This window comes from Crocodylus siamensis, chromosome 1 (genome assembly GCF_052110815.1).
Source record: "Crocodylus siamensis isolate JL-2025a chromosome 1, ASM5211081v1, whole genome shotgun sequence".
Taxonomy (NCBI): domain Eukaryota; kingdom Metazoa; phylum Chordata; order Crocodylia; family Crocodylidae; genus Crocodylus; species Crocodylus siamensis.
This window is the reverse complement of record NC_143395.1, coordinates 117,382,604-117,402,929: the sequence shown is the minus strand read 5'-3', so window position 1 is coordinate 117,402,929 and position 20,326 is coordinate 117,382,604. Positions and strand designations below refer to the sequence as shown.

Below are 20,326 nucleotides of genomic sequence, written 5' to 3'. Positions count from 1 at the left end.
TTTTTGTTGCCAGGCCCGTTTCCTGAAGGTTTTTATAAGTCCCTTGAGTACAAGGACAGTGAGATCAGAGATGAAGCTGTGAAAAATGTTTTCCCAGGGGTGACTTAACAGTTTTCTATCAGCAACTGTTAAGTCAGGTACCAAAAGAATGAAAAAGGAACAGCAAAGAGCATGTCCCTGCTTCAAGGAGTGCTGCTGGTAGGTTGATTACCACATAACTTTTGTGAAGTGCTCAATAAGGGAGGCTTCAAAAGAATGCAAGATAAAACAATAAACCATAATTCTGTGTTATTTTCTTGAGCCCCCCCCCAACCCACCTGCCTCTAGGTTTATGCAAACATCATTCTGTTTTGTTCTTTCAGGGAAAAAATGCACATATGGCAGCAAGTGCAAATTTTACCACCCAGAAAGGCAGTATCATGCTCAGCTGTCTGTTGCTGATGAGCTCCGAGCCAAAACAAAGGCTTCCTTACTAAGCGTGGGGGCAGAGGAAGAGCTGAAAACCACCCCTCCTACAGACAGAGGAGAGAGCGCATCCCATGACACCTGCCCCAAGAGGCAGCAGGAATCCAGTGGCGTGAGGGGAAACAGCTCTGTGCAGAGCTTTACAGTCAATCCCCACTGTGTGGAGTGGACCCAAAGGAGCTACTTGGAGGATTCAGGGAGGGCCTGGGCAGACAGGTCCCAAAACAAGCTGGAACCTGAACAAAGGTCATTTCTGCGAGACCCACTGAGAGATCAAAGGCTCATGGAAAAGCAGCTCTCCATGTTATCACTTGGTGACCACATATACAGTGAAAGTGGGCCAGCAGGGACGGTGCAAGCTGAGGACAGGGTGGACGGTCCTCATCAGTGCTGGGATCATAGACACAGTTCATACTTCACTGCCCACCACCACAGCGTGGAATGCACGTGCTTACAGGGCTGTCGTTTCCACCCAAGTTCTCATCTGGGTAGGTACCCAGCTCATGGCGGGGCTCAGCCCTGCTGCAATATGCAGACACAAGCAGTCCAGGATCAGCGAATCCTTTATGTCCCTAACAGCTCTCAGGCCAGACAAGGCCTGTATTCTTCCATGGCTCCCCTGAGCGACCCCTTTCCATACAGCAAGCATGAAGATGCATGGTACCAAAAGTATTTATTGAGCCAGCCTCCAGTTCAGCCGTTTCCGTTAGAGTCTGGTAAGCGGTCTGGCTCCTTTCCCAGGGTGGATGGCTGTCCACATGGTGAATTCCTGCAGAGCCATGCTCCGGGTCCTCTGGCTGGTGAGCGGGCACGCATCCATACAGTGCTCTGCTCCATGTTCCCCTATAACGATGTGGATCGAGTTATGTCCTTGTACCCTGATCTTGAGGATGTGTCTAGCTTAATATTACTAATTCAAAGGTACAGGAATTTATGAAGCAGTGGAGATTCTCTCCCTGCTTCGATGCCTAAAAACAGAAACAAAAAATGCAGGACACCTCGCCCCACTGGGGAGAGCTGTGTCCAGGGAGAGGGAAGGCTCCTGTTCCCTGCTCAGGCAGCAACTTGGTGTATAGCCTTGGGCAAATCACCCAGCATCAAGTTGTGACAGGCAGCCACTGGCATCTGGAGGAGGTGGGAGGGAGGGGACTGTGGGTCAGGGAGTAATTCAGTCCTTGAGGCACAATCTTTACCAATTATATCAGGTGCAGAGGGACACTGCACAATCCTCCTCAGGCAGAAGGTGCACACTGCCAGCCTTTATGGAGAGGGGGCTGTTGTGTCTTCTCTCCCCCAGCTCTTGAGGTGCCAGGTATCTCTGACCATGCAGCAGTAGAAATAGCACCCTGCCCAGCATGCAGGCACCACAACTGTGGCAGGCCTTTGACAGACTCTTCACCCACTCGGGACTTTAACTTTTCTCCCTTTTACTTGCTCCTTGGGCTCCTAATGCTTTGTTACAGGTCTCTGAGGTGGGAAAGTTGAGTTAAGTACCTTTAAAATGCACATTAGGGATCTGCTCGAAGAGTCTCTAGCATTGCAAAGGTGCACGAGGTGAGGACCATATACACATTTGTACCTCTGGATGATGGACCTACTGATGCAGACACTTCTGAGAACAGTAAGGTGGATGTTCATGAAAGGAGGCACATTCTTTTTAAGGAAATCCCCTCCAAAAATCTGACTGACTTAAGTGTGACAACTGACCAGGGAAGACCACAGGGTATCAGTACTTCAAAAAAACAACTTTTCTCTGTTTTGCAAAGACTTGTTTTTCTTTGTCTTGACCCTCCATTTACTTTGCTTATGTGATAGTAGTTGGCTCAGAAGAGTGAGGCTCTATCTGCCATTCCTGTGCTTGGCAAATTCAGAGCAATGACAGGAAATAATGCCCGCTCTTTTAGCTACCTGAAAATCTATGTCATTGGAAACCTGGGACAGTTGATCCTAGACATGTTACTGCATGATTTGATCTGATCTTGAAGGGGGTGGCACTTCAGACAAGGAAAAATCCTTCTTATTTATTCTGAGAAAGGAGATGTATTCAACTTAAGGAGGATGAGTCAAACATCCCTAGGCCCCACAATAGTTCAGCTTTAAAATCCTAGCCTACAGGCTTAGTTACTGCATTTGAATCATTCTCCCTGCAAGCTCTGGGCAAACTTTGCTACGTGGGAGCCCTGCGCAGATGGACATTACTTTGTAGACATAGGCCACCACCAGTGTTAATCACATAATATGGTATGTTGTCTAACAGTAGTTCAGCCTCCCGGCTATGAGGCAGATGGCTCTTTATTGTTCTATGTCATCTTAAGTCATGACTTAAGTTTCACACCAGCCCAGTCCCATCCCCAGTGAATGACTAAAAAATTTGCTTGGAGACAGGGAGATCAGAAGTGGACTCCAGGCATACTTCAAAAGAGCATTTTAAACCACCACTCTTGATATAATAAATACTACCATCTTAACAGTAAGTGTTATGCCACACTGTACTTAAGCCATGAAAATTAAACTTTGATTAGGGTCTTTATCCTAAATCCCCATTAGACTTCCCCCTCCCCCTACCTCCCAGCAGACAACAATAAAGATAGTGAGCCAAAAACCCATTATGTTTTTCATGCAAGAAAATATTGACCTTTTATGTTCCAAATAGGTTCCAAATATGGCCTTGTAATGTGATGATATAGCTGGTTTGTGGATATAGCTGTTTAAACTGTGTTCCTTTCCAACGTGGTTGATTTTGGTAAGCTATGCACCATTCCATGTCATTCTTTAGGTTACAAAATCTCTTATCTTAAAGTTGACCCTGGAAGGGTTTTTTTGGGAATTTTACCAAAGTCTGAGTATGTTTGTGAGATGCTGTAGGATTACTGAAGTACAAATTAAACATTTTTCAATCTGGCAAATAACTTTTTAACCTCAGTTCCTCCAATTAATATGGTTAAACAGAACTGGCCTTGGGGTGGCAGATGTAGGAGACTGCCCAGGGCATCACGGACAGGGGGCACCCCCCCCACACACACACACATGCAGTGCCACCCTTTTCCCCAGGGTGTCCTTGTGGTTCCCTGCTGAGCCGGCTAGGCTCAGCAGGGGGAGCGGTGTGGGGGAAGGCCACCCTTTTCCCTCACTCCCTCTCTCCAATGTCCACAGTCTGTGAGCGTCCCTCCTTCCAGAGACAGGCAGCTTCCTCTCACCCCTCTGCCTCCAGCAGGAGCTGGGCGACTGCCGTCAACAAGTCATCATCTCCCAGAAGCAGCAGTGAGTGTCAGCAGCAATAACTAGGTACCTACTTAGTTTGTGATTTCATGGAAGCTGTGAAATCTGTTGATGTCCATGAAATCAAAACAAAAACTTACTAAAAATAAAGTGCTGGCTCCCCAGTGGGTTGGCTCCCTAGCTTTGCAGCCTGCCAGGGGGTGGGAGGTGGGGAGCCACCAGCACCAAGGAGAGCAGCCAAGAGGGTGGCCACTCCCCCAACCCCTTGCTGCTGATTGGCTGAGAGGGCTGCCTGTCATGCAGTCCTGCCCCTTTCTGCCAATCCGTGGTGAGGGGTGGGGCCACATGGCCCTCTTGGCCAATCGGTGGCAAGGGATGCTCTTGTTGTGAAAAGGCTGAGAAATGGGTTCTTTGCGTGGACCACAAACATCCCTTTTTACTCGCCACAACTTAGATCCCTACCAATAAGAGCAGACGTGCGGGTAGAGGCGGTGAGTATGTTCTTCTCAGCATGCAGATTGGCTACCTCATTGGGCAGGACCACTGCTGAGGAGGACGTGGGGGATGAGGATCGGTTGGCAGTGGAGGGTGGCAGTGGCAGTGGTGAGGCCGGCAGGGGGAAGCTGGTGGTGGCGGGGGAGCTGCAGAGGATGAAGTGAGGTGTCCGGGGAGCCTGTGCCACGCTTTCCAGCTGCCTTCTGTTTGCCCATGTGCTCAGCACCACCTCCGTGCGCCTCAAGTGCTCCTTGGCTCCGAGCTGCAGAGGGAGCCATCTCCGTGGGCACCGCAGCCAAAGCCTTCTGCTCAGGGCTGCTGCTTTCCGTTGGGGCGGGGGCTACCACCAAAATGCACCATTTGCATGTGTGAGTAGCGGAAAAGGCTCTAGCATTGCAAAAGAGCATGAGGTGAGGACCACACACACATTTGTACCCCTGGATGACAGACTTACTGACTCAGACACTTCTGAGCACAGTGGGGTGGATTTTCCCAGGACACCATTTTCCCTAATGCTGGCTTGGTGTCTAAATATTCCTGTCACGTGTTTCCACAAGCATGTGCACAGACTGACTTCTTCTCTCCCTCAGGCAGCAGAGAAGTAAAGGATCTCTTAAGTCGATCCAGTGTTCCTCCTTGAGGGCATTTGCTCAAAGAGTATCATAGTCAGTCCTGTATGTGCTGTGTGAGCATCACCCTATCCCCCCATCCAAAAGATCTGGCAAGTCTCACAGCTTGAGTCCCTCTGTGAACACAGAGTGCTACCTACCGCTTGTCTGGGGAATCGGAGAAGCATGTCCCATAATCTGGTATGTTGGCTGCTGACAGTATAACACAAGCAAAGCCCACAAAGGACCTGACCCTCCCTAGTCCAGTGGCTTTCTACAGTGTTCCACCCCAAGGGACGAGGAGATCAGGTGTCTTACATGTTCTCTTTGTTGCTCACTGTGTTGAGCAAACTGCTTTTTATGGAGGGAAAAACTCTCAATGGTAGGGTGGAAGGTGAGCGTTTAACCTCCATGTGCATATTGGAAAATCAGACTCTGCCAGTGGCTTCGAATAGTCTGTACTTACCCTGAGTAGCGACCACCAAGACAGTGCCGCTGACCTCTCCCTCTCTGACTCTGCATGCACAACTACAGGCTTCAGAGTAAGGAGAAGGAAATGGAGTATGGTGTCACTGGAAAGTCCAGCTGTTTCCATTTCCAAGACCCAGTCCACTCCATGCCCTGTAGTTTAAATGAAGACAAAGAGCCTGTTTTTCTCTTATGTAGAAAGTTAGAGAGAACTTACTACTCTTTAAAACCTGTTTTTTTACAGGTCACACTATTTACTCCAGGAACATTTGGGTTCTGGTAACTTTTTTTTGTTAAAATCTACATGCTTTATGTAAATGCAGCAGATGTACTTTGATTATTTCTGACTACAATGCCCCATGTTCACTGGAAGCAGAGCAGGAGGTTTTCCTCCTCAGGGGGTCAATGTTTGCTACTGGAGCCTGCTGGCTTACACCCAAGGTTATAGAGTTAGAACCAAGGTGTGGAGGATGGCTGGAACTCCTTGGCTAGGATTTGTGTTTCCTGTGACACCTTTGAAACCACTGAATAGTGAAGAAGTAGGGCAGGAAGGGACCTCCAGACCTCATCTAGTCCAGCCCCCTGCCTGAGGCAGGATCAGCCCTGTCCAAACCATCCCTTACAAATCCATAATCTAAACTCTGCATACAACTACCTTCAACCCTGCCACAACACTAGCGCTCTAACTTGCCACAGGTCAATCAGGGAAACCACAGCAGCCAATGTCCTGCTTCTATGAAATGTCAATATACACTTAGGAGAGCCCAGGTAAGGGGCCATGGCACCTTGCCAGAGAGGAAGACAAAAACTTCCACAGTCCGTACCAATCTGACCATGGGATAAAATTCCTTCTTGACCCCAAAGTTGGCAATGTGTTCGATCCTGAATGGAGGGGCAAGACCCTCGAGCCAGGAACCTCTGGCTTTGATCCCAGCAGAAGCATTGGCACACCCCAGTCAAAGTCCCAAGCCTTGGCTGTACCCAATACCCAATACCTCTGGAAAGGCTTAAAAACACCCTGATCCATGTAGCAAGAAAGGGGAGAGGGGGAGGGCTGTGGCAACAGGCAAAGCCCAGAAACATGGGAAACACACATAGTAGAATATAGGCATGGCTGCACCTAGATCGTCCCTGATCAGCGACTGACCAGCCTCCTCTCGAACATCTCCAGTGATGGAGAGTCCATAATGGCCCTAGGCAGTCTGTTTCACTGCCTCACTGTTGTAACGGTGAGGAAGTTTTTTCTGGATAACCGTACTAAACTGATCTGATTTCGTACTGGCAAAGCACAGGTCCATATTGCCTAGAACTAGAAGTTTGCATGAATGGCATATTTTGCCGAGCTGCAGTTGAGCACAATTTTGATGGCCTTTTATTTTTTTTTCCTAATTCCCATTTTCCTAGCCCTGCTTTTAACAGCACAAAAGCAGACGGAGCTCAGCCAAAGAGTAGACGAATGGAATGACTGCTTTGGGCTTTGAAGAGAATTGGTGTTGGAATAATTGTTACCCAGACCCAGTCAGCCTCCCCAGAGCCCCAAGGCTGCTGCCTCTTTCTCTCCTATCATTGCATTTCGCTTCTGATGCTACTTTTTAGGACCCAGAGGGTGCATCTACACAAAACATTCACTGCAGTTGCCTAATTAGCGCTGCAGTAAACATCTACCTGTGTAGTCCTATTAGGATAGAGTAAACTAACTCTGCTGGTAATCCAACTAGCCTACAGCCATTTTTTTACTCTGTAGCAATGCACATGTAGATGCTGACAGAGCTGTCTGGGGCACCAGGATGCTACAGTGTGGAGACTGCCTGCTGGCTAGCCCTGCACTGGAGCACCCTCATGCCCCAGCCAGACTGTCCACAGACCAGTTGGCAGGCTGGGCAGGCAGACAGGCTAGCCCCCCGGGTTCCCTGCTGGTCAGGGCTGCTCTGACCCAGCTCAATGTGCTGCAGCCTTGGGTGTATGCTCAAATGCAGCACCTGAGTGTAATAAACTCTGGTGCAATATGCGCCACAATTTATTGCTGCGCATTAATAATATGTGTAGACATGCCCAGAGGATTATGGGGGAAACAACACCCAGAAGTCAATTATTTTCCCTGACTTGCTTTTCACCAGCCATAATGAATGGCTTTTCTGTCCCAAGATTCAGTCTGATCATGTTTCCATTCCTCCCGCCAGCCTATTGCCATCTGAAACCCTGCTGATCAATGCTGTGACACCTAGGAGTGCCATAAAGCCTGGAAATGCTGAAGAGGCATTTAGGCACCTGAGTCAAATGTCTAGGTGCTATTGACACACATGAAACCCCTGATTAACTCTGTAGGCACCTACCAGGGCCTATGCACAAAACCAGCTGCAGAGCTGGCTGGAGCCCAGTAAGCAAATCCATGTGTTCTTGACCAAAATGGACCACTTCAGGTTCTGTCACAACAGTAGAGAAAAACTGCCATTAAGCAAATGGTGAGCAAACCTTCAAGAAATTGCAGCATGTAACTTTACAGTGACATTGCTCTTGGGTCTTCTTATCTCTTTGGCAGTCTATTGCAGAAGAAAAGTCCCTCAGGCTCAAGCAATGCTAGGATAGGGGCTTCTTGTTTTCATAAATGCTGTCACACAACCTGTAGACTCTCAGTATCATTGCCAGATGATGTCCTAGGCATGCACCAGACATGGAGTCACATACAGTTTACAAATGCCCCAGACACAAGGCTGTTCCAGTTCTGATGGCTCTGTAGTTATGGTTGAAGCTAGGCTCACCAAGCCTGCATCCCACAAAAATCAGCAAATACTCTTGGAGCTGCACCTGCCACATCTTGGATCCAGGATTAGATTTCCTCCCATATCTCCTATGAGATATTGAAGTGGTGATGGTGGGGGCAGGGAAGTAATTTTGAAAAGTTTTTAAAATATCCCTTCTATTAACATGAGAAGAATGTTCCTTGTGTGTTTGGCGCATAGCAGTTTTAAAAAATAGCTGGCCTACAAACTACCTGTAGCATAAGGTTCATATAAGCATTTGATAGAAACCCATGTGTTACCTACAGGCATAAACAAGAAAAGAAATACAAAACCAAGCTTAGAAGCTAAAATAAAACACAACAGGATAGAGTATTCTTCTTACACAGTGCTGCTGCAACAAAGTCCATGTACACTTATCCAAAAGTTTGCAATGCATTTTTTTTAACTACCATGTCTTGCATTTAATGCTCACATTAACGGTCCCATCTGACTAGTGAGAAATTAGGTTGCTTGGCCGTTAAGCCATATTACCGGACTCCAAACTACTGTGCGTAATGTAATGTAATTTTCTGTATGCCCAGCTAAAACACTAATCCCAAACTACGTGTTCAGTGAGAGCTATAGCAAAGCAGGTGATCATCGTACTATGCACGTGAAATTTGCACTGCAAGTTTGACACGCATCTTGGGCATCTTTTGAAATTCAAATAAAAAGTAAATGGAACAATATCTTTTGGTGGTAACGCTGGGTTATGGGTAAGAATTGCCCATAAATAGACTATTTCTTTGTTTTTCTGCAGCCTTAAGCAGCAAATCTTGTTTTAGAACATCAGAGGGCTGCAAAGTTAATGAAGAGATGGGAAACACCTTAACTTGATTCTTAATAAAAGCTGGTAAATAAAAACTGCAGTGAAGTTTAGTCACAGAATCTGTTAGAGGAAAAAGTGCACTGAGGAAGCACCTTCATAAGACTACTTTTTCCATAGTTTACCAAGCTGTGATACTTAACAGGATCTGTTCTCTCTCAGCTCGTCTATAAGCAGAGAGACTTTTCTAATGATGATTCTAAGTGCAGCACGGCAGCAGCATTATGTCATCAAGTGCTTTAAAACAGCACTGCCATTGGCGGAGAGCCCAAGAAAGCAGCCAAAATTTCATTATTACACCACAAAATAAACATCTGGGATTCCAAACCCTAGCTCTCAACTCTTTGCTACACAGTCTTTAGCACTTTCTAAGAGTAGAGTTTATTCCTGGATTTAGCAACCCAGGGGATGAGGTGGGGATTATAAACAGGAAAAAAATCAGGTAGCTTCAGCTCTAAAGAGGCTGTTAGTTTGTATCTACAGCTTAGGCAAGTTTTGAGTCCAAGTCAAATTGCCAAGATGAAAACGAATCCATGAATCCATGTTCGACAAGGTGAGGAACTCTAATCGCTCTCATAGCTCATTGCTAGGTACACATCCTGGTTTCCAGGCCTTCGCAGAAGGAAATGAAATGTGCTTTGACAGTCTTTATAAGGAAGTGTAGAAATTTTCTAACAAGATCATAGATAATACTGTAGAAATCAACTACAAAGCAAGACTCAGCATTTCACGAACACAGCCTGATAAGACTCTGGAATGACTAAACCTTAGTCGTCTTAAAGTCTGAAGCAATCAAGGATTAGTTAGCGTTTCAAAAATAAGCATGTAGCCAAAAACCAGTCTGAACCAAGTAAGGGTCTCTCAAACTGACCTGATATCTTGTTTTCTTTCACAGTGGAAAATTCCCACCTGCGCGCGCATCTTGTCTGTAAACTATAAAATGCCTCTAACTGTTTTATTTGGGGCCTCTGAGTTCGCTCAGGGTGCCCAGCATGCTGAATAAATTTTGAGACAGACAGGGACTCTGTGTCTTTGGGAATAGCTCCGTAAAGGGTCACGAACTCCTCAACAGAAGTGTGTATCTGTTTTCTTAAGAGACTTGTGTCTTGTGAAGACCATTAACACAGCAAATAAATTCACATGATCTAAACCAGCAATCTGAAAAGTCCCCTTGATGTCCTTCCTTTGCTCCCAGAAAGAGAGAAACTCCTTGGGAGCTGCACAGGTCTCTCTGCTACATCATTAGGCACAGATAGGGTGGTGCGGGTCCCCCCTGTGCCCTGGGAGTGCACATGGCAGTGGGGAGCCAGCCCCCCCCGCAGCCCTATCCTGCTTCCCGCTAGGGTCCTCCAGCCACATGTTATGGCCCTGGGCCCTAGCCCTGCTGGGTTGGGCAGCATCCCCAGCCCTGCCCAGCTCCCTCTTTCCCTCCCTACAGGGCCCTCAATCCCCCTCTGCCCCACCCCAGGTACCTGCTGGAGCTGCTCTGCAGACTGCCTGGGGCCATGTGTACCTATGCACGTGGTGCCCCCTGTCTCACCACCTTCTCGTGCTCCCTCCCAGCTCCCTGCAGGCTGGCAGGGAGCTCATTGCAAAATCTGCAGGTTTCTCTGGTAAAATGAGAAATCTGCATTTGCCTCAAAATTTTTTTTTTATTTTTTTGCAAAAAAAATGTCCGACTTCATTATAAAGGAGCTTCATTCCCAGAGGACTTGTTAACTGAGGTATTACTGAACTATCCTATGGCGGCATTTATTAGTTTACTGAGGCCTAATAAGGCCACACATGGAGACACTGAGACTTTACTGTGGAGCAAATTAATAAGCTCTGCAGTAAATATCTCATGTAGATGCACCCAGTGAATGCTGAGTAAAGCCCATAAACCAACTAGATAATTGTGCCCTTTATTTACACTTAGGACTAATTGTAATTACAGAACACAAAGAGATTATGTTCCTGTTCAAACTATCCTTTCCATGTAATCCACCACAGAGTTCAGGAGGAAGTATTTGAATTTATCACAAACGCTTAAACAGAACAAGATGGAGTATATGGCTTCTTTCCTGCCTAAAAATTCTTCTGTTCCTAGGAGAATACAAACAAGCACTAAACAGCTCCACAAATAAAACAAAACATAAAATTCAGCCTTGGTGAAAACCTTTAACAGACTGGTTCCAGCTTTACAGCTGATACTGTGTGCATAACATGCACACTCCCATGAATACAATGGCATAAGCACAGCATGCAATTGCACTTACTCCATGGCTATCACCTTTTGCATTAACACCTTCAAACACTCTTCTTTTCCTAACTCTCCAACTAATTTACTATGCGACTCTGGGCAAGGCATCGCCTATATATCTTGAGATATGTCTCTGTTGCATCCTGCAATGTGGACACTCACTCGGTTTGCCCATTAGTGAAATGGTTGTAAGAGCCACTGCAACTATACAGGCATGATGGCTGGCCAAGATTCTTGCATTAAAAGTGCTCTATAAGTGCAGTTTAGTGTTATTACAAAGCCACGTGGGTGGCTACTATTACTAAAAAAATCATTATGGCTTAAAAATTCCTTGGCTATCAGCCCATTACAGTAAGTCTTTTATATGTTATAAGCAGAATTACTCTACTGAACAAACTGTGCTTTTTTGCCTCTGGCAAAAGGAAAGCTCCCTTTGCAAGCCACACCAAGTTGCTGACTCTGCAACCAGAATCAAAGTTAGGACAAGTTTTTGAACAGACTCTCTCCCCCCACGTTGCGTTCTGTGTGGCAGCAGCTGAACTGCTTTGATTTGATGCCACATTCCTCTCAGAAATCAGAGCTGGTGTGCAGGTCAGACAGAAATAAGCAACAGAGAGGGTAGTTTTAAGCAAAAGTCATGGCAGGCAGGGATCCTGAAAAGGGTGCTGTGGAGATTGATAATTTAACCAGGGCCTAAAAGAGACTGGACACAATCGTAGAAGATAGGACCATCAGTGGGGATTAAACATACTAAGAGGTGCAGCCTTCAAACTAGGACTCCCTGGGTGCATCTACATGAGATGTTTACTTTGGAGCGGCGTAATTAGCTCTGCAGTAAAGTCTCAATGTCTACATGTGCAGCCCTATTAGACCCAGGAACCCAATTAACTTTGCTGCACGGCTGCATTTGTAAATACAAGTACTATGCTGCAGCAGTGTTTTTTAGTGCACAGCAACACACATGTAGATGCTGATGGGGCTGGCTGGGGCACAAGGCTGAGCCACAGTGCAAAGGCTCCCTGCACTGGAGCACCCAATGTCAAGTGTACAAGCTTCCCTTGTGCCCCAGCCAGCCCCTCCGCAGCACACTGAGCTGGGTTGGAGAAGCCCTGGGTCCTCTGCCAGCTGAGGCTGTTGTGATCTGGCTCAGTGTGCTGTGGTCCCAGGGGCACATGAAGATGCAACACCCAGGATCAATAAACTCCAATGTGATATGAATCACAGTTTATTGTTCTGTGCTAATAGCACATGTAGATGTGCCCCCTGGGTCTCTGAATGCTGGCAGTGGTAGGAGAAGAACAGGAGACAGCTCAGTTTGGATACACCCTGCATAAATACTGTTTCCTTTAGCATCACCCTCTGCCACTGTGAGAAACAAGGCTTAGATGGAGCTGTGGTCTGACCCAGCACATTCTTGTGGTGCTTATGTACAGCTACAGTAACATATAACATGCATACTCTGAACAGTGAGCTTCTTATTCCAAATAGCACCTTCCCATCCCGCAAATGGAGGGCATTCTAGGTCTGGCTGTTCACAGCCATGGCACCCCACTCCTCTTGCCCTCATTCCCCTCCATGATTGGGAAATGCCACAATTTCATTTCTCCATCTCTCAGCTATTATCCATGTACTACTTGTTCCCACCTTGGGGTGACCACTCCTTTCTGATTCAGGCTGACACATTAGCAGCTTCCCATGCATCCCATGTTCAGCTCATTCTGTTTCATGCCTGATCCATTACCAAGTCCTTGACAGTGAACATCTCCCTGCACTATGTTACTGAGCATATCGCCTTTCTTTAACAATGTGCTGACTGCCCAATTGCAGCATTAGTCTTGAAGCTGATCTCTCTTGCCTGACAGAGGCCTGACATGGCTGAAGACTGATTCCACCTCCTTCCACTTCAAATCTAGACTTGGTCAGTAGCCTTTTCTGAGAAGTCAAATGACCGTAAAGAAGGCCATCTCCGAGTTTAAACAGGCCTCAGTCCCTATGTAAATTTAACCCCTGGTACTCACTGCTGTAAGATACTGAGTGAAGTCAGTGGGCACATCTACATGTGCCTATTATTGCTTCCAGGTATGCAGAGGGGCTAGCTGCAGAGAGGCTGGCAGGCATGAGGGTGCTTTAGTTCATGGCTGGGTGGTAAGCACCCAGCCGGGGTAGGGTCTACAGGTGCGCTGCTGAGGAGTTTTTTTTACTCTGAAGCAGGAAAGCACTTGTATTTACAAGTACTATCCTGCTGCAGAATAAATTAGTTTACTCCAGCCTAATAGGGTGCATGTGTAGATGGCAAGACATTTACTGTGCAGCTAATTAGTCTACTGCAAAGCAAGTGTCTCGTGTAGACATTCCCACTATCTTACAGCAGTGATTCAGCCAGAAATGTCTTTATGTATAACACATAGCAAAGCAAACAGCTGCCAATGACAGCCTGCTTGCTGGGCATGTCTACATGTTCATTAATGCACCATAATTACTGCTTATTAAGTTTAGTGCCCATAATAACTGGTAGTAACTTAATGTGCTGTAATTAGCCCTACTGCCCATTGGTGCAGATGAGTGCTTTTTGTGTGATACTCAATGCTCACTGGACTAATCTACTGTGCATTAGTACATCAGCACACTTTTTGCGTGACATGTTAATGTGCACAGAATTAGTCCACTGAGCATAATATCTGTGCTCCCAAGGGCTTGAATAATTGATAAAAGGCACAGTAGAAAGTGGCATAAAATTTGGTTGTCTGAAAATCCAGTTATTATTACATAGAACAATATAAGAAACAGGCTTGGATTCCATTAGTGCCTTTTAAAATGTTATTTCCAGCTATATGTATGTTTGTGCCACAGGGTTTGGTGGGGGGGGGGAATGGGAGAAAGATAGATAACACATGGAATGACAGACAATGCTATTCCTAGATTTTCAATCAGAAGGGTTGCATATGGACAGGGCCAGTAGAAAGCTAACACAGACCAGATAAAATTAACAAAACAAGACATGAGGAGAACTGGGAGGAAGTTTTTTCCATCAAAATGGGTATGTGGGATGCTAAGATGTCCTGCAGAAAGCATACTACATCCTGCAATTTAAAGGAAACTCAATATGTTTATGCACAGAATCTATTATAGCCCTGCAAAGCTGTGGTATATTCAATGACTGCTCCACATGCAGTGTGAGGGAAACTGCAACAGAGAAGCAAACTTAAAAGATACGATGTGCTATTGCCAAAAAATACAGAGCTCCTGGCAAACAATCATAAATATTACCCAAAACATCATCAGAATGAGAAATGCAAAGTTCTGCACCCCCCCATAGGAGGTCTGTTAGGCAGAGATTCAAAGAAATACAGAAGCTTCTTAAAATGTTATTTCGAGCAGAAAAGCACACACAGACTGCCACTCTTCTACACTTATACTAATTCTGCTGTATATGGAAATTCAGTAGAATTGGAGCACTCGACTTGTTTGAAAAAAAACTGAAGATTTTTAAAGCTATTTAGGCTGAATAATTTATACAGGAGAACTGGCTTCAGCCTGGCAGGAGAGGAGAGAAATGTAGATATTAAGCTGCCATGAAGCTAACATGTTGTGGGGAATAAAATTGCCAGTGGAGAATGTAGGCCCCTCTCCTCAGGTGTATGATCCCATATGTTTGCAAGATGCTGAGCTCTCAGTCTGGGAAAAATTTGGTTATTTATTAAGGTCAGTGCGTGCTTTGGGTATCCCAATTGTATTATAAAAAACTAGAAGTCTTGGTTCCAGAATGATACTTTTTATTAGACCAGCTGGAAAATAGCAAGAAAATTGTCCTTTTCACCAATGAAAAGAAAGAAAAAAGAAAGAAAAAGAAAAGAAAGAAAAAGGTGGTGGGGGAATACTGCTCTGTTTGTGTACAGAGGTGCCCAATTGCAGCAATATACATTGAGAAGAAATGTAGTGTGGATGCCTGGAGGGCAAATCAGGCCCATGTAACAGACCTCTTGGTATCCCCACATAACATGGAATCAGTTCTGCAAATGGGCCAAAGAAGGCCAGACAGGTTCTTCCACAATATACTACAGACCAGTTCCCAAATGGCTGATGCTGATGGGGGGGGGACGGGGAGGGGGAGGGGCTACAGATTGGGAGTGAGGGGCGGGGAGGAGGAGAAGGGGGCAGGTGACTCTGGGTCAGGCACTGGCAGGGCCAGGGGGGTATGGACAAGTCACTGACCTTGGGAAATGGGTCCAGATACAGAAAAGGTTGAGAGCCATTGGGTTAGACAAATGTTTGTGTCCTGACTTAAATGAGGGAGAAGATGTTGGATTAGACATGCCTGAGGTTCCTTCCAGCCCTTTTTTCTGGGACCCTAACTACACCTAACATAGCTGGAGGTGCTGCATGGAATTCAATTCCTTTGAACACAATGACGCATCTAATGAAGTGAGCTTGGGCTCACAAAAGTTTGTTCTATACATCTACTTTGGTTAATCAGAAAGCATGTAACATCTACCATATTTTCTACATGCTCCCTAGCTATACAAAGGTTATTGGATTTCAAGGTGAGAAAGGATCATTAGATCCATCCAGGTTTAAACTCCCGTATAACAAAGTCCACAGAATTTCTATTAAATCTAGTAACTTGTGCTAGACTGAAGCATGCCTTCCAGAAAGGCATCCAGCCTGAATGGAAGACTCCACAGTGCAGAAGAGTACCTTGACATTTGTACCATTTATTCCAAACCACTCCCAATAGCTACTGCTTAGATCAGGGTGTAGCTTTGTGTTGTGGAGACAGCATGTGCTTTTCTGTGTATTTTCTGTGTCTCAGAAGTTTTCATTTGCATCATCTTAACTCTCTTGGTTTCCAGAGAACAGGAATCCAGGTGGGCTGGGTCCCAATTCCCCCTTAGCACATAGGCGCATCCTACATAATACCTTGGGCCTCAGACATCAATGTTTGCATTGTCTTGAAAAAAGAATCTAGATGTTGGAGAAGCAGAGCCACGAATAGGAAAAGAGCAAAGGAAGGCGGATGAAAAAAATCACCTTGAAGAAATAAACCAACCATCATCTATTTCACTGAGATTATTCCAAGACAATTCAAAGACTAATTGAAAAAGAGATACTTTTGGATCTTAAATACCTTACCTTAGTTTCAATGCACTGCATGGTATTATTACAAATCAAATAGATAACCAGTACTGTCTTGCATGAGCAACCAAATGTTTTCTTCATGAAACACTGACTAGAAATGCATCGACAGCTATGTTGTAAAAGTCTGCTCCCCAGAAACAAGACTATGAATGTCTCCAAGCGCCTGCAGCTTCTGTGAGTATCACTGAGTGATGATGAGTAATAGCAAATCATGGTACTGCAGACAAGTACTTACATCCAAGACCTACTTAAATCATGGTGAGAGAAAGGGTTTTTCACAGCCCACTCATGCCATGCAGAGCCAATTGAACAGGCATTTTGTGGCAGTCCCACCCCCTTGGTGCTGATCAGCGGAGAGGTCTGGGGAGGGAGGGAGGGATGGCCACCACCTTGGTTGCTGGCTGCCCTTCAATTTGGTGCCGACTGGCAGAGAGGCCCCAGTGGAGGGGAGGTGGATGAGGGGGCAGCCATCATCTTGTCTGCTGTCCTTCATGGCGCTCTGCCAGTTGGCACCTTCCCTTCCCAGCCATGGGGAACCAGCAGTTGATTTTTATTGAGTTTCTGTTGTTGTTGATTTTGCAGATTTTGTAAACAATCCTGGATTTCACAGTTTCCATAAAATGCACGAATTGAGTGCAGTAGGTCCCTACTTATTGGTAAGATGAGCATCTCAAAATACTGCCTTTATTAAAAGATTATGGCATCAAGCAATACTCTCTCTTCTGCCAAATCTACAGCTCACTAAATATTAACATTTTTTTCCTCATAGCAATGGTGCCTGCACTAAGAATTCCAATCTGGCTTCTAGAATAAATGGTAAGTTATCCTGTGGCTTTTGTACTGCCAAAATACAAAAGTATTTGTCGTGCAATAACTACTGAAAATGCTGTTATGCTGTACAAACTTTTGAGAGAGCTCCAGTCCTAGCGATCTTAAAATCTAAACAGACAAGACAGGATAGAACAAAATGGAAAAACAACTAGTGCTATCTCCATTTTTACAGGTAAGGGAATTGAAATACAGAAAGATATTAATTTCTCTAAAGTCACATGAGAAATCCATGGCATACTACTGAAATGAACCCAGATACCTGGGGGTGAAAGATATCACCTGATGTCTCGTGGGCGCTGCTTTAAAATGTTGTAGCAATGAACAAATACATGTCAATACCTTTTGTTGCACCTCATGAAAGGAAAAGCAGTGGTGTAACAACAGGTGATCATAGACTCTACTGCTTTATTGCAGTGGATGTTTATTACCTCTGTGGTACTTCTCAGGTCCGGCCAGTGGGGAAAAATACTTCCTCTTCAGCCAGATGCATGGGTCTGGTTGGGTGGGGAAAAACCCTGCTCTCCCCCACTCAGCCAGACTTTGCAGAGGGATTTCCCCCCTGTGTGTCTGCAAACACAAGGGGGAGAGTGGCAAATCCTCTATCCTCTATGCTTGCAGATGTGCAAGGGGGGAAAATCCCTTGCACAGGGATTTGAGTCTATAGACAGTTTGACATAGCCCCCAGCACTTGGGAGCCAGGAGCAGGGAGGAGAGGAGGGATCTAGGCACATGTGTCCCGCACACACGTGTGCCCTCTTACCTGACCCAAGGCGGACGCAGCAGCAACAGCAGCAGCAGCAGAACCAGCAGTGGGGGCAGCAAGAGCTGATCCCCCAAAGGTAAGTGGGGCAGAGGGACCCAGCACAGCTGAACTGGATCCAGAGGGAAAGCCCCCCCAGATCCCTTTTAGCTGAGCTGGTAGGGAGCCGTCTCCCAAGCCGCACCACACGAACAGAGCGTGCCGGTGGGCGGACAAGAAGGGCCAGGAAGGAGACTCCTGCAAAGGTAGGGCGAAGGCACCACACAAAATATAAACAAACAGCAACTTATATAATGGTGTCATAGATTTCATAGATTTCATAGACATTAGGGCTGGAAGGGACCTCGGGAGATCGTCGAGTCCAGCCCCCTGCCCAAAGGGCAGGAAGTCAGCTGGGGTCATAGGATCCCAGCAAGATAAGCATCCAATTTACTCTTGAAGGTGTTCAGTGTAGGTGCTTGAACCACCTCCGATGGCAGGCTGTTCCAGACCTCGGGGGCTCGGACAGTAAAGAAATTCTTCCTTATGTCCAGCCTGAAACGGTCTTGCAGGAGTTTGTGACCGTTCGACCTCGTCATCCCATGGGGCGCTCTGGTGAACAGATGTTCCCCCAGATCCTGGTGGTCACCCCTGATAAACTTGTAGGTGGCCATCAGATCACCCCTGAGCCTGCGCTTTTCCAGGCTAAAGAGTCCCATGGCTCTCAGCCTGTCATCGTAAGATCTGTTTTCCTGACCTCTGATCATGCGCGTGGCTCTCCTCTGGACTCTCTCAAGCTTCTCCACATCCTTCTTGAATTGTGGAGCCCAAAACTGGACGCAGTACTCCAGCTGCGGCCTCACTAAGGCCGAGTACAAGGGGAGAATGACGTCCCGGGATTTGCTCGAGAAGCATCTATGGATGCACGCCAGCATTTTGGTCGCTGCTGAGTGCTGCTAGGGCCCCTGCTCAGGGGGCCTCCACCCAGACAGAGCCCATGGGGGAGCTGGCGTCCCCCCGCCCCCTGCCTGTAGGGGATACCCAGCAGGGCCAAGGGGGGCAAAGGGCCCCCACACCTGTCCTGCAGGCACCAGTCTTAGGGCCCTCGACGCACGGGTGAGGGAGCTTCAGGAGGAGGTTAGCAGGCTGAGGGGAATCAGGGAGGCGGAGGATGAAATTGGTGGTTATTTTCTTTCCCTGCAGGGCCATGCACCCAAGGAAGAAGCATCCTGGAAGGTGCCCTCCACTGCAAAGTGGCAGATGGTCCCCTCCAGAACCAGGGCTGCTCACAGCAAAGCAGTACCAGTTCCTCCAGTCTGGCTGGAGAACAGGTACGAGGCCCTGGTGACACTGCAGGAGAGGAGGAAACCTCCAGAGAGGAGGCAACTCCACACTTTGCACGCTCTGAACTGGCCGAAGGAGCTAAGCAGACCCAGAGGAGGAAACGTTGAGTGACCATCATAGGCGACTCCATCCTGAGAGGTACGGAGGGTCCCATCTGTTACCAGGACCCCTCAACACGCGAGATCTACTGCCTGCTTGGAGCAAAGATTCAGGACGGGATGGGGACGATCCAGGCTGTGATCCAGCCCATCGATTACTACCCCATGGTCCTAATCTATGTGGGTACTAATGATGCGGCCAGGAGAAGCCCTGATCACCGCATGATGGACCACCACACTCTGGGGGGGGCGTGCTGAGGGAAAAAGGGGCACAGGTGGTATTCTCTTCTGTCCTACCAGTGAGCAGACGTGGAAGACAACACAAGATCTGCATCAGAGAGACCAACTGGAGGCTTCGGGAATGGTGTCTCGAGGCAGGCTTCGGCTTTCTGAACAATGACCCGCACATCAGGACAAGAGACATGCTCGGGTGGGATGGGCTCCACCTTTGCCCCAAAGGTAAGCGTGTGTTCTCTTCTAGGTTGGCGGATCTCCTCTGGTGGGCTTTAAACTAGGCTCATCGGGGCCTCAGCACTCTGGGGTGGAGATCGTCAGGACCAGCTGATTTAAATATGTCCAGTCTCTCCAGAAGTTCCCTGACTAGATCCTCACTGACCCTAGCCCTGGGTGCGCCTCCCCTGGGGCCTGCGGGGGTCCCATTACAGGGGCTGATCCAGTCCCTGCTCAGGAAAATGGAGGAAAGGAAGTTGTTAAATAGGTTAGCTTTGTCATCTGGTTTGACAACCAGATTTCCTAGCATGTCTTGCAGAGGTCCCACATGGGATCTAGTCAGGGAACTTCTGGAAGGACTGGACGTATTTAAATCAGCTGGTCCAGACGATCTCCACCCCAGAGTGCTGAGGGAATTAGCTGAGGTCATTGCAGGACCCCTGGCATGGCTTTATGAGCACTCATGGTGCTCTGGTGTGGTGTCAGAGGACTGGATAGGGGCTGATGTGGTTCCCATTTTCAAAAAAGGGAGGAAGGAGGACCCAGGAAACTATAGGCCAGTTAGTCCTGGGTAAGTTTTTTGAGAGAATTATCCTGGTGCACGTTCACGATGGGTCAGTGGGGG

General features: G+C 47.0%; 1 protein-coding gene across 3 annotated transcripts in view; it reads left to right on the top strand.

The window, feature by feature from the left end:
• The window catches only part of ZC3H12D (zinc finger CCCH-type containing 12D), a 48,929-nt gene that overhangs the window by 23,294 nt on the left and 5,309 nt on the right, over positions 1–20,326 (top strand). For 2 of the 3 annotated variants that reach the window (XM_090041192.1, XM_090041183.1), the window contains exon 6: positions 363–3,523. In XM_090041192.1, coding sequence (XP_089897318.1) covers positions 363–1,402 — 1,040 coding nt within the window. In that variant the 3' untranslated portion in view covers positions 1,403–3,523. Of the gene's footprint in view, positions 1–362; positions 3,524–17,008; positions 17,056–19,012; positions 19,292–19,551; positions 19,711–20,326 lie in introns of those variants that run through there. The other variant, XR_016441603.1, reaches the window with a different exon arrangement.